This window comes from Chiloscyllium plagiosum, chromosome 2 (genome assembly GCF_004010195.1).
Source record: "Chiloscyllium plagiosum isolate BGI_BamShark_2017 chromosome 2, ASM401019v2, whole genome shotgun sequence".
Classification (NCBI taxonomy): domain Eukaryota; kingdom Metazoa; phylum Chordata; class Chondrichthyes; order Orectolobiformes; family Hemiscylliidae; genus Chiloscyllium; species Chiloscyllium plagiosum.
Genome location: NC_057711.1, coordinates 66,998,040 through 67,011,585, shown reverse-complemented (window position 1 = coordinate 67,011,585; position 13,546 = coordinate 66,998,040). Strand labels below are relative to the sequence as shown.

Sequence of the window (13,546 nt, the reverse complement as noted above, 5' to 3'; positions counted from 1 at the left end):
AATGTTTTAATCTATGATTGTTTACTGTATCACATCTCCATGACACTGGATCCTTTGGCTATAAATTCTGTGAGCATGACCTTAATCTCCACAACCACCTGATGAAGGAGCGGCGCTCTGAAAGTTAGTGTTTCCAAATAAACATGTTGGATTATAATCTGGTGTTGTGGAATTTCTACAATATATCAACAATCATGCTATTTATCAGGTGGATGCAATCATGACGTTGGGAGGATATTATCATATTGGGTCTGTTCATTAAACAATTACAAGCAGTCCTTGATATGTGAACTTTATTAAGACTGGAACATTACTTATTTCCAATGAATTTAATACAGGCAAGTTTCAACTAGTACATTCATTTCAGGAAAATAGTCAACCTCTAATTTTTCATGAACTTTTAACATGCAAAGAAAAAGGTGATCAGGTTTAATCTGTTAATTGGAAGGACGGAAGACAGACATACTGGCAGCAGCAACGTTTCTCTCCAAATTACAAAATTGTCTAAAATATAAAAATGATACTTCAACTAACAATAAATGAATTCTGAGTATTCAAATCCAGCATCTACTTCAAGTTTGGATGTAAATCGGTAACCTTCTTAGAATGTCCACTCCTCAAGAATGGCAATGTTTTTAAGAGAATGTATGCCAACATGGTTGGATTTGTATTTGTTTGGGACTTTGTGGCTAACACAGCTGTTATTTTAAAAAAGATATTAACCAAGAAAAGAGTTGACATCTTACTTACGGTCCAAAAGTAAACAACAATGCTACATTCCAGGGTAAAGCAAGAGTTACTGTGATGAAGATAGAGGTTTATGCTTTATAACTTTCAACAATAAAAGGTACATTAAAATTGAGATTATTTTACTTAGGTATACATCAAACAAAATTAAAGAAATCATATAATTTCATAATTTTAAGTAGCAATTGTTATGATGTCAGTCCAAAGCTTTTTAGTTGATTCTGTGATCAAAACGAATGTATTTAGAAATAATAATCTTATTCTCTCATAGTTTTGCATAATCTTTGAGGATCATTTCAAGTTTCTGGCTAAGCATGATGTTCCCCATAACTTTCAGCTTGCCTGCAAAGAAAGCCTGTAAACAAACAAAAAAGAAATTCAAGCATAATCCAAATCACGCAAAATAGAAAGCGATATCTCTCTTATGATACCAGAAAGTATCATTGCTTAATTTTCCTTTTTAATCTTCAATATTGGCTGTCTTCAGTTGTAAAAGCTGTTGGATCCATAGTACTAGGTCCCTCACACTTCTGCACTTCACAGGCAGTGTTCTCCTGCAGCTGGGGAAAGGGGACACTGTCCTCTCATTTCCTGAGGTCTCTGCCAGTCTCACTTACTGGAGATTGCATCAGCTCCAGCAGATCAGAAAATCTGAGAAGTATTTGTCAAGCTTTCAAACAGACAAGTTCTTTTCCCTAGATCCAGTCTGAGACCTTGGGACTGTTGATATTCACCGTGGGTGAAAGCTACTTAATCAAAAACTAATTCTGTCTATAGTAATGACCTGAAACCTCAGAGAGAATCAAGATTCAAATCCCTTAAAGTGAAACATTCTTCAAGCCCACTCTGTTTGACAGCTGGCAATTGCATTGGTGGAGGAACACATTGAAACCAGCTATGATGAATACATGTCATTTTTTTAGTTTCAGTTTAATTAACTTGTAATAATAGTTTTATTAATACACAAATGACTCCAATTAGTTCAAGACAGTAATATAGGCGAAATGAATGATATTATTGAACTTTAAAAATGATTTATAGGCTGAACACATCTCCTGGTTCTAGTATTCAGAACTATATCATCAATTTGGGTAATTCCTCTGAACCTTGCTTTTCATCTGGATCACTTGCCAGCTGATACCAATATCACTCAGGAAAAAGCATCTGTTTCATTTCCAAGCACCTCCCTTATGACTAGAAATTCATGTCTCTTCACAATCACTGGTGAATAAAATTGAAGACTTTACTGAAAGTTGTAGGTGATCACATTAGGATAGTTTTAATTAATATCTTCAACCAGGATTAGTAAGTTAAATGTTTGACAAGCCAATACCAATTGATTTGAAAGTCTGATCCTGTAATTTGATTATGGAATAGGCAGCATGAAGCTAACACAGGAGTCTGAACTGAGTCAGCATAAATGCTACGACTGTGTCACAGCAATACAGACTGACATTCCAATGCAACACTGAGGGAAAGACATATTGTAGAATTGCCATCCTTCAGATAATATTGAATAGAATCCCTCCGGTGTGGAAACAGGCCCTCGGCCCAAGAAGTTCACACCAACCCCCCGAAGAATAACCCACCCAGACCCATTCCCCTACTGCTCTACATTTACCCCAGACTAAAACACCTAAACTACACATTCCTGAATACTATGGGCAATTTTAACATGGCCAAGTCATCTAACAGGCACTTCTTTGGATTGTGGGAGGAAACCAAAGCACCCAGAGGAAACCCACACAGACACAGGAAGAATGTGCAAACTCAACACAGACAGTCGTCCGAGGTGGGAATTGAACCTGGGTCTCTGGCACTGTGCGACAACAGTGCTAACCACTGAGCTACTGTAACCAAAGGTTAATCCACCCATAATGGTGATTCAAGTGCAAGTTAAAAGGCACCATTATTCAAAGAGCAGGTAGTTCTCAAGGTGGTACAAGACATGACTCATTGCTGTGAAATGTTTCTAGCATCCAAATAATTTTATCTGCATATTCAATTGCTATCTTAATCAATCTTAACCTTAATCAATCAACTACCTTTGTCAAATCTATCTAATTTTATAGTTGAAATTTGTCTGATTCACCCACTCAGGCACCTTTTGGAGTTTCCTGTGCATCAGCAACAATATTGCATCATCATACTTAGGATGATCATCAACTCTACATCAATCGTGAATCACAGTTTCTGTTCCTTATTGCTAATTACGCATACTTGCTGGAAACTGAAATAGGGCACATATAGAAACACAATCCTTGCAAATGCTGGAGATATGAAATTTTAAATAAAAGTGCTGGAGAGACTCAGCAGGTGTGGCAATACCTGTGAAACAGAAACAGTTAAAGTTTCAAGAGGGATGTGAAATTAGCGCTGTTCCTTTTCCAACAGATGCTGCTTAGTTTCTCCAGCTCTCTACTTTTCTATACAATTTTTAGCACTTTCAAACATTCAATTACTTTGAGAATCCTGAAGAGAGAAATTAGCAACTAAAAACTTATCAAAACCTTTCAGAATTTTTATACCCAGTTTTGATTTGGTGATTTGAATATGTACAATGCATCTTTACTAATTTATTTCACTTTTAAAGATGACCAGAAAGTGCACAATTTGCTCAAGTAAGTTCCTAGACTGCTGCTACTAGTAATGCAAAAAAAGTGAAATATAATTTGAAATGTACTTTAAAGTGTTTTCTTAAAGTTTTGAAAAGTTTTATCCATATGGACTATGAAACAGTGAATACTTTAATAGTTTTATTGACATACTCCCCATCCGGTCCTACCAGAAGTACCTTCGAAGATTTTAGGAAATCTAAACATTCGATACATATGAATAATTTATTGACTGGATGGCCCTATAAACTTTGCCAGAAGTTTTTTTTCCTAAGTGTGATTGTTCTGGCAATAAATTATAAGTACTTTACCAATGACATTAATCTTACTAATGAACAAAACAGGTATCTAGTTTTCTGTGTGATTATTATTTTTACACTACCTAAATGAAACTTGCAAACAGATTTGCAATTGGTCCATTTCAAAAATAAGGAGATGACCTTTTCAAGCAATGATTTGGAGATGCCGGTGTTGGACTGGGGTGGACAAAGTTAAAAATCTCACAACACCAGGTTACAGTCCAACAGGTTTAATTGGAAGCTTCAGGACAACCACCTGATGAAGGAGCAGGGCTCCGAAAGCTGGTGCTTCCAAATAAACCTGTTGGACTATAACCTGGTGTTGTGAGATTTTTAACTTTTCAAGTAAGATGATCTTGGATGTTAGGTAGTTGTTCTTTTATTTATTCTTCCATGGGATGTGACTGGCCATCATTTGTGGGCCATCCCCAATTGTCCTTGAACTAAGTAGCTTGCTAGCCCATTTCAGAGCGAAGCTAAAAGTCAACTGCATCACTGAATCTGGAATCATACTTGGTCCAAACAGATAAGAATATCAGGTTTCCGTGCTTAGAAGACTTTAGCAAGCTAGGTGAGGTGAGACTAGAAGTCAGTTTCCAGTCAAACCATCCAAGGAGTCATCCAGGTAGGACATAAGGCTGCATATTGCAGAGGCTGCCCTTTCAGCTACTGTCATTCAGCTCAGCTAAGAAAAGCTTTTAAATTCTTGGTACAGGAGGCTCCAGCCTACTGGTTTCCTATTTTTAAAATAACATGCTTGAAAACTTCTCAATTTCCACTGCAACAGACCTTTAAGATTTACATATGTCAACTTCACCCCTCAAATTTGGATCGATGACCAAAATACAACAAAATTACACAGTTAGAAAACTTGTCTAGAGTGTGGTGCTGGAAACGCACAACAGGTCAGGCAGCATCCAAGAAGCAGGAGAATCGATGTTTCAGACATAAGCTCTTCATCAGCAATGAAGCTTGTGGGCTGGGAGTTGCTGAGAGACAAATGGGAGGGGGATGAGGCTGGGGGGGAAGGTAGCTGGGAATGCAATAGGAAGATGAAAGTGGGAGAGAAGGCTATAGGAAGGTGGAGCGGATAGAGGGAAAGACGATGGACAGGTCAAGAGAGCGGTGCCGAGTTGGAGGCTTGGGATTGGGATAGGGTTGGGGATGGGGAAATGAGGAAACTAGTGAAATCCACATTAATCCTGTGCGGTTGCAGTGTTCTTCCTCCAGGCATCAGGTGGTTAGGGCTTGACGATGCAGGTAGCCCAGGACCTGCACATTCTTGGTGGAGTGGGTGGGGGAGTTAAAGTGTTCAGCCATGGAGCAATGGGGGTTGGTTGGTGCAGACATCCCAGAGATGTTCTCTGAAATGATCCGCAAGTTGGCATCCTGTCTCCCTGTATGTAGAAGAGACCACATCGGGTGCAATGAAAACAGTAGATGACATTTGTGGAAGTACAGTTAGGTTGCTGTCAGATGTGGAAGGATCATTTGGGGCCTTGGATGGAGGTGAAGGGGGGAGGGGGGGGGGACTGTGGGCACAGAATTTGCACTTCTTGTGGTGGCACGGGAAGGTGCCAGGAGTGGGGAGCGGGCTGGTGGGAGTCGTGGATCTGACAAGGGAGTCTTGGAGGGAATGGCCTCTCCGAAATGCTTATGGGGTGGGGAGGGAAATATATCTCCAGTGGTGGGGTCTGTTTGTAGGTGGTGGAAGTGGCAGAGGATGATGCGATGTATTTGGAGGTTGGTGGGGTGGAGTTCAGGGATGGAGGTGCGGGAAGTGGAGGAGATGCACTGGAGGATATCGTTAACCATGTGGGAGGGGAAATTGCAGTCTTTGAAGGAGGCGGTCATCTGGGTTGTTCTATAATGGAACTGGTTATCCTGGGTACAGATGCAGCAGAGATGGAGGAATTGAGAATAAGGGATACGGTTTTTACAGGAGGCAGAGTGGAAGGAGGTGTAGTCCAGGTGGCTGTGGGAGTCGGTGGGTTTGTAGTAGATATCCATGGTTAGTTGGTCGCCGGAGATGGAGAGGTCCGGGAAGGGGAGGAAGGGGTCAGAGATGGTCCAGGTGAATTTGAGGTCGGGGTGAAAGGTGTTAGTCCAGTTGATGAACTGTTCAACCTCCTCGTGGGAGCAGGAGATAACGCTGATACAGTCATTGGTGTGGCAGAGGAAAAGTTTGGGAATGGGGCTGGTATAGCTGCGAAAGATGGACTATTCCACGTACCCAACAAAGAGGCAGGCATAGCTGGCTCCCATGTGGGTTCCCATGGCTACCCCTTTGGATTAGAGGAAGTAGGAGGATTGGAAGGAGAAGTTGTTGAGGTTGAGGACCAGTTCGGCCAGGTGGATGAGGTTGTCGGTGGAAGGGTACTGGTTGGGACGGCGTGAGAGGAAGAAATGGAGTGCTTAGAGGCCTTTGTCATGACGAACAGATGTGTACTGGCAGTGGATGTCCTTGGTGAAGATAAGGTGTAGGGGGCCAGGGAAACGCAAGGCTTGGGGGAGATGAAGGGCATGGGTGGTGTCACGAAAGTAGGTGGGGAGTTCCTGGACTAAGGTGGACAGGACAGTGTCAAGGTATGCAGAGTTGAGTTCTGTGGAACAGGAGTCGGCTTAAGACAATGGGTCAACTGGACCAGTCGGGGTTTGTGAATCTTCGGTAAGAGGTAGAATTTGGCGATGCAGAGTTCTCGCTCTATAAGGTTGGAGGCTGGGGACGGGAAGTGTCCAGAGGTGATTAGGTTGGGTATGGTCTGAGAGATGATGGTTTGGTGATGGGAGGTGAGGTCATGGTCGGGGGGACTGTAGGAAGAGATCGCAATTTTCCCCTCCGACATGGTGAACGATGCCCTCCAGCATATCTCCTCCACTTCCCACACCTCCACCCTTGAACCCCACTCCTCCAAATGCAACAAGGACAGAAATCACCCTGGTCCTCACTTTCCACCCCATCAATCCCTGTATACATCGCATCATCCTGCGCCCCCTCCAAACAGACCACAAGATCAAGGATATATTTCCTTCCCCGCCTCTATCAGCGTTTCGGAGAGACCATTCCCTCCACAACTCCCTTGTCAGATCTACACCCTCACCAGCCCACACACCATTCCCAGCACCTTCCCATGCCACTGCAAGAAGTGCAAAACCTGCACCCATACCTCCCCCCTCACCTCCATCCAAGGCCCCAAAGGATTCCTTTCACAGAAACTTATCTATACCTCCACAAATGTCACCTACTGTATCTGATGTGGTCTCCTCTACATCAGGGAGACAGGACGCCAAGTTGCGGATTGTTTCAGAGAACAGCTCTGGGACTCCCGCACAAACCAACCCCACCCCCCATGGCTGAACAGTTTAACTCCCCCTCCCACTCCACCAAGGACAGCAGGTCCTGGGCATCCTCCATCGCCAAAACCCTAACCACCCAATGCATGGAGGAAGAACATCTCATCTTCTATCTTGGGACACTGCAACCACACAGGATTAATGTGGATTTCACCACTTTCCTCATTTCCCCTCCCATCATCTTATCCCAGTCCCAAGCTTTCAACTCCGCTCTGCCCTTTTGACCTGAACATTGTCCTTCCCATATATCCACTCCACCCTCCTCTCCAATCTATCACCTTCTCCACCACCTTCATCTACCTACCTTCCCCTCCGTCCCCCCACCCCATTTATCTCTCAGCCCCCTGGCCCAAAAGCCTCATTCCTGATGAAGGGCTTATGCCCAAAACGTTGATTTTCCTGCTCCTTGGATGCTGCCTGACCTGCTGTGCTTTTCCAGCATCACACTCTGATCTCCAGCATCTGCGGACCTCACTTTCTGCTAGTTATAAAACTGTGTTGTCTTACACAGAAGGGGGGAAAATCAAAATTGTGTGTTGGCAGAAGGTTTATTTACCTTTTGTGGATTAAGCTTTCCTGATACCACTTGAATGAAGTCTTCATCAGAGAGTGTAAAAATAGTGTCAGCCCGATGCCGTGCTGCTCCCTTGTACAGTTCTCCAGAACCATTCTTCAAGTCAATAGCTAAAGGACACACAAAATCTATTAGAACGAACTCTGTTTAACAATGAAAAATATGTATTTACGTTTTTTTGAAGAATAGCAAATACAAACTAAATATGCAGCATTATAAATTGGTACATTGTTATCAATGAAACTCAATAGTGCCATAGTGAGAGATTTAATAGGGTGTGTAAAATCACACTTTAATACCGATTTTCATGTCTCTTAAATACAAGGGACAAGATAGTTCACTCCTGTTTGTAAAATGTTTGATTACCTATTGCAGTTATGATCTCTATTCTCTGAGAATAAAATGTTCAAATGCCACATACATTAAGAACATGGTTGCGACCTCATTGCAAGTTTTACTTGGTGAATGCAATCATGAGACGTGGACATCTTGCTGGCAAGGTTGCCCATCCCTTATTATCCTTCAGAACCTGGTGATTAACCACTTTCTTGAACAACAGCAGTTCATCTGATCAGTATGATTTTGCTGAAGCTCCTCGATGCTGCCTGAATTGCTGTGCTCTTCCAGCACCATTGATCCAGCATCTGATCAGTATTCCTAACGTTGTTACGAAGAGTGTTCCAGGATTTTGATTCAGTGACAGTGAAGCAACAAAAATATAGTTACAAGTTGGATAGTGCTCAGTTTGCAAGAGAACTTGCAATTGGTGTTATTCTGGTGCATCTGTTGCCCTTGCCTATGCACATTGCAAAGATCACAGGTTCCATGAGTGCAATGGAAGGAGACTCAGAGTTACTGCCGTGTATTTTGTAGATGGTACATACTGGTGCTACTGTACATCTGGGGTGGAGGCAATGAATGCTTAAAGTGCTGGATGTGTGGTACAAATGAAGCAGGCTGTCATGTCCAAATAGAGTCAAGCTTCTTGAATGTAGTTATAGCTACACTCATCCAGCAAATGGACAGCCTTCTCTTATAACCCAGACTTGTGCACTGTAGATAGAGTAGTCAGGTAGTGAGTTTTTAATTGCAGGATTCTTAGCCTCTGACCTCCTCTTATAACCTCAGTATTCATGGTCCAGTTCAGCTCCTGGTCAATTGTAACCCCCAGCATATTGAAGGTGGGAGTCTCGAGGTAAAAACAAGGACTGCAGATGCTGGAAACCAGATTCTAGATTAGAGTGGTGTTGGAAAAGCACAGCAGTTCAGGCAGCATCCGAGGAGCAAGAAACATCAATTTTCCTGCTCTTCGGATGCTGCCTGAACTGCTGTGCTTTTCCAACACCACTCTAATCTAGAAGGTGGGAGACTCTGCAATGGTTATGCAGTTGAATTTCAAGAGGAGATGGTTACATTCTTTCTTGAAGATGGTCTCTGCCAGGCACTTGCATGACGTGAATGTTACTTGCATTTATTAGGCAAAACCTGAATTTAGATCAGGTAATGCTGCACATGATCCAGAACTGCTTCAATATCTGTGGATTTTGTACTAGTGGTGAACATTGCACAATCATCAGCAAATATCTCCACTTCTCACCTTATGATGGAAGAAAGGTAATTGATGAAGCAGCTGCAGATGGTTGGGTTTTGGATATTACGCTGAAAGACCCCTGAAGTGATGTTATGGGACTGAAGCAATGGTCTCCAAGATCTTCACCCATTTTCATTTGTACAAGGTGTGATTTCAAGCAGAGACTTTACATCTCGATTTCCACGGATTTCAATTATGCCAGAGCTCAGTGATGATACACTTGGCGAAATGCTCTTTTCATATTTGTAAAGTAACGTATGGTTTATATATACTTTAATCTCATTTACTTTTGGTTATTGACTTTTGAACTAGTGGCATAAGGGCTGTTTATGTGTCTGACGGATTTAATGATTCATTTGTAAGTGGTGCTGTAGCCATGGTGACTTATTTTAAACAGTACTCCAGAACCTCTTCCTGAACAGCTATAGGGATTTGTTTACATCGGGAGAATTTACAAGCAAGCGTAGTAACTGGTAGAAGATTCTGGAATTATTTATTTGGACTTGGGGAAACATCTAAAGTTTGAAGGAAAAAAATAATTAATTTCAGTTGGGCCAGTTTTGCAGAGGACTTGGCTGAAGTAAGATGTATAAAATGATGGCATGCAAATAAGGGAGGTAGTTTCAGGCTTGTTATGAAAGTTTACATTCGTCCACAAAGTTCAGTTTAAAACTTCCATGCCAGAAATACTTGGTTAAAACCCTGAAGGGGTCATTTGAAATTAATGCTGCTGTTCAGTTTTCAAAATGAGAGAGAAAAGAAAACTCTCGCTGGTGTGTGTACTACAAATAAATGTTGTTGTGATCAACGGAATTATATTTTACCTTACGTTTTGAAATCTTTAAGTTTGTATAATATACAATTGGCTTGGTTTATTCCACTTTATCTTTGTTTCATTTGTGTAATAAACTTGTTTTATTGTTGAATCTCAATTCACAGCATTGCGAGTTTCTGTTTCAGTGAAGATCACTTTGTCATGCCAAAATAGGCCATTTAGCCCATCAAGTCTGCACCAACTCTCCAAAAAGCATCCCACCCAGGCCCACCACCCATCTTATTCCCATAATTCCTGCATTTACTACAGCTAATCCACCTAGCCTACACATCCCTGGACATAATGAGGCAATTGGAGATGGCCAATCAACCCAGTCTGTGGGACTGTGGGAGGAAACTGAAGCACCCAGAGGAAACCCATGCAGACACGGGGAGAATGTGCAAACTCCATGCAGTTACCCAGGACTGGAATCAAACCTGGGTCCTTGGCACTGAGGCAGCAGGGAAATGGAATTAACATTGCAAGTCCAATGACTTCTTTGGAGCAGAATATTTCAGTGTTGTAAACTAATTATTTAAAAATTATGGACTACTAGATAGGGAAATGATCCTTTACGAACTCTGTTCTCTCTCTGCTCTGAACGTTTTTTTATTTTTCAGCAGAGGAAGAAAGCTATAAATGCTTATAGGTTGGAATAAAGATGTTCCTCCAACAGGGGTAGGGGAGGCAATGGGGTACACAAAAACAAGAATAAGGAGAAGGCCGTTGAACCATGATGAGGTACAATGTATTCACTCAGAGGGGGATAATCTTTGGAATTCTCCACTCCAGAGAGACATAGAGGTTCAGACATGGAGCACATCCAATACTGAGGTTGCTGTATATATTTCTACATATGAAAAAGGGATGTGGGGATCACATAAGAAACCATGATCCCACTGAATAGCAGAATGGGCTACCCAGCTCCTATTTCTTACCTTTTTACATTCTCAAAACACAAAATGTTGGGAAATGAAAAATAAATTCTTTTAAATTCTAAAATATGTATTTCCAACACTTATTTAATTTTCATTCTTGACAATTGAATAAAATCTTAGATTTCACATCTGTGTTTCATGTAACAGATGCAATTCCAAGTATATGCCAAAGTCCAATAGTACCATTGCTGTTTCAAGTGGATCTGTCAACTTTTAATTATCATAAATTATAACTGAGCAGGAAAGTGATTTTAATTAGAAGTCTCAAAGAATTCTTCCTTTCAAGAAAATACCAGAGGAATTGATGGATGTGAATTCAGTTCTAACGTTTAAAACATAATTTGGATAAGTACACGAATAAGAAAGTTTGGAGGGATATGGGCCAAGCGCAGGGAGGGAAGACTAGTTAAGCTTGGAATTATGGTCGAAAAAGACTGGTTGGACTGGAGGCTCTGTTTCCCGTGTCGTATGACTCTATGACTAAGTGAATTAGATCCTGCTGACTACATTTGAAAGAACTGCAAGCTGTGAGGAATATAGTGATAGACTTCAAAAAGGCACAGACAAACAGGTTGAATGGGCAGATACCAGATGGATGAAATTTTATGCAGCGAACCACAAAGTTTTACATTTAGGTGAGAAGAATGAAGAGAGGCAATACAAAATAAAAATGCAATTCGAAAGAGGGTGCAGACACAGACGGACTTAAGGTATATGTGCATAAATTGTTGAAAATGCAGGGTAGGTTGAGAGAACAGTTAAAAACACAAAGGATCCTGGGTTATACAGAGGCACAGAGAACAAAAAAGCAATGATATTATGATGACCTTTCAGAACAACAACTTATATAACATCTTCAACATAATAAAATAACTTATGGCACTTAAAAAGGCACACTGTATACCTAGTCTGGCAGCTATGTATTTTATGATCCAGCCAGCTCAATCAGTAGTACTGTGCTGAACCACTCTTGGTGGTGACGATTAAAATCTCCAGAGTACACTTTGTGTCCTTGCTACCCTCAGTGCTTCCTCCAAGTGTTGTTCAAAATAGAGAAGTACAGATTAATCAGCTAGGGGAGGACAGAGGTGGCAATCAACAGGTTTCCTTGCTCTTTGATGGGAACCAATGTTGGTCAGCAAACACAAAGGTGGCAATTAAACAGGACCTAAAGCCAATTTAAGACTCATGTGACAGAGCTTGAGATGAACTGAAGTTTATAGAGGGTTCACAGTAGGAGAATAGTCAGGAGTAAATTGGAATATTTGACTATCAAGGGAATGAAGTATTGAGTCAGTGATTTGACAGCAGGTGAACTAAGTTGAGGGCAATGTTGGGGATATTACAGCGGTGATCATAGGAAGTCTGAACAATCATGTCAAATATATGGTCACATGCTTCTCTCAAAAGTAAAAAGACAGCACATTCAGCAACTCCCACTTCCAGCACCGTCTCCACTGCTGTAATATGCTATGCAAGGTGCAGTACAGATGTGCATAATAACTGGTTTTAATATTGGGGTGGCTTTGACAGTATGTCTCCTGGACATCATTGCATTAACTGCTAATGGGTGTCACGGCTATATCTATAGTGGAAAGTCAGCCAGGTTCCAAATGCATCAAGGTATGAAGAGCTCAGGGGCATTTGACTAGCACATGGTGAAAGCAACATGGCAATTCCCTGGGAATCCTGCACACATGTGAATGATAGTCTTTTTCTATCTGTACATGAACTGTACATTGATGGTAGTGGAAACCTTTGCAATTGATAAAGATCTCAGGGTGATTACCACACGTGCATTCAATTACATTTTGGACCTTTTAGATACGAGTGATAACAACTAAGTAGAGCACTTTCTAATTCTGACAATCCTCATCAACTAGCTCTCGTAAATATGGTATCAGTCATCTAAGAAATACATTTGTGGGGTGTAGATTGATATTTTTGTCAAATTTCACATGCAGAAGTCTGGAAGGAGTCAAAGAAACTAGTCCTAGCCTAACTAGTGTATGCTAGTGTGTATACTATACACTAGTTTCCTTCCATTCCAACAGCTTCAGCATATCCTTCCATGGTCTCTTCTCGCATGTACCAAACATGTCTATTTTGAAAACATCCAAGCTATTCTTCTCAAAACCTTCAATGGTAGCAAGTTCCCCACATGATCAATTTGAGTAAAGAGATTTCTCTGTATTGGATTTATTAATTATTTCTGATTCTTACACTTATGGAAACATTTTCTTTATTTATCCTGTCAAGCTCATGAAAAAAAATTAGACCTCTAAATCTCTTTCCTAAAGAAAAATCATCAACCTGTTCAATCATTCTGACAGCTATAATCTCTCCGTTCTGGTTTTAATCCTTGTAAATCTTTTTGCACTTTTTCTCAAGCTTCTGTGCCCTTTTTAAAGCATGGAGATCAGATCTGTGCAGATCCTCTCGGCACAGCCTGAACAATGTGCTATACAAGTTCAGCATACCTTTAGGATGAGTCAGTATTAAAGCTTAGTCAGTATTTTTAAATGTTTTGCTGATCTGTAAATGATACTCACTGACTGAAGGGTTCAAGGGACCCAGAGGGTTGGTGGGGGGAGAGAGAGAGAGAGAGTGTGAG

General features: G+C 41.2%; 1 protein-coding gene across 1 annotated transcript in view; it reads right to left on the bottom strand.

The window, feature by feature from the left end:
- Positions 1–279: 279 nt before the first annotated feature.
- Positions 280–13,546, bottom strand: part of hsd17b4 (hydroxysteroid (17-beta) dehydrogenase 4) — a 134,171-nt gene continuing 120,904 nt past the window's right edge. The window contains exons 23-24 of the mRNA XM_043711513.1: positions 7,572–7,699; positions 280–1,102 (exon numbers count right to left, since the gene is read on the bottom strand). Coding sequence (XP_043567448.1) covers positions 1,013–1,102; positions 7,572–7,699 — 218 coding nt within the window. The 3' untranslated portion in view covers positions 280–1,012. The remainder of the gene's footprint in view (positions 1,103–7,571; positions 7,700–13,546) is intronic.